General features: G+C 54.6%; 1 protein-coding gene across 1 annotated transcript in view; it reads left to right on the forward strand.

The window, feature by feature from the left end:
• Positions 1 to 144: 144 nt before the first annotated feature.
• LOC108803440 (uncharacterized protein FLJ40521-like) overlaps positions 145 to 1,023 on the forward strand; it is a gene marked incomplete at its 3' end in the record, with an annotated part of 1,689 nt that continues 810 nt past the window's right edge. Inside the window, exon 1 of the mRNA XM_018575281.1 lies at positions 145 to 1,023. Within this exon, the coding sequence (XP_018430783.1) occupies positions 343 to 1,023 (681 nt within the window).

The following is a 1,023-nucleotide window of genomic DNA, read 5'->3' on the forward strand; positions in this document are numbered from 1 at the left end:
CTCAGTCCTGAGCCTCCCCCCATCCGGCGGTGCCAAGCCGATGCCACACTGCCACCTGCAACCCAAACCCAACAATGCAGCTTCTCCTGTCCAAGGTATGCGGACCCCAAGTCAGTGCAGGAAGCACCACCATGCGTTCCTTCCAGTCATAAGAACAGGAGCCCCCCAAGTCATGGAATCCAGGAGATCAGTGCAGACCCCAAGTCACGGAATCCAGGAGATCAGTGCAGACCCCAAGTCACGGAATCCAGGAGATCAGTGCAGACCCCAAGTCACGGAATCCAGGAGATCAGTGCAGACCCCAAGTCATGGAATCCAGGAGATCAGTGCAGACCCCAAGTCATGGAATCCAGGAGATCAGTGCAGACCCCAAGTCATGGAATCCAGGAGATCAGTGCAGACCCCAAGTCATGGAATCCAGGAGATCAGTGCAGACCCCAAGTCACGGAATCCAGGAGATCAGTGCAGACCCCAAGTCACGGAATCCAGGAGATCAGTGCAGACCCCAAGTCACGGAATCCAGGAGATCAGTGCAGACCCCAAGTCATGGAATCCAGGAGATCAGTGCAGACCCCAAGTCATGGAATCCAGGAGATCAGTGCAGACCCCAAGTCATGGAATCCAGGAGATCAGTGCAGACCCCAAGTCATGGAATCCAGGAGATCAGTGCAGACCCCAAGTCATGGAATCCAGGAGATCAGTGCAGACCCCAAGTCATGGAATCCAGGAGATCAGTGCAGACCCCAAGTCATGGAATCCAGGAGATCAGTGCAGACCCCAAGTCATGGAATCCAGGAGATCAGTGCAGACCCCAAGTCATGGAATCCAGGAGATCAGTGCAGACCCCAAGTCATGGAATCCAGGAGATCAGTGCAGACCCCAAGTCATGGAATCCAGGAGATCAGTGCAGACCCCAAGTCATGGAATCCAGGAGATCAGTGCAGACCCCAAGTCATGGAATCCAGGAGATCAGTGCAGACCCCAAGTCATGGAATCCAGGAGATCAGTGCAGACCCCAAGTCA

The sequence above is a fragment of the Nanorana parkeri genome, unplaced genomic scaffold (genome assembly GCF_000935625.1).
Source record: "Nanorana parkeri isolate BGI_ZX_2015 unplaced genomic scaffold, ASM93562v1 scaffold3731, whole genome shotgun sequence".
Classification (NCBI taxonomy): domain Eukaryota; kingdom Metazoa; phylum Chordata; class Amphibia; order Anura; family Dicroglossidae; genus Nanorana; species Nanorana parkeri.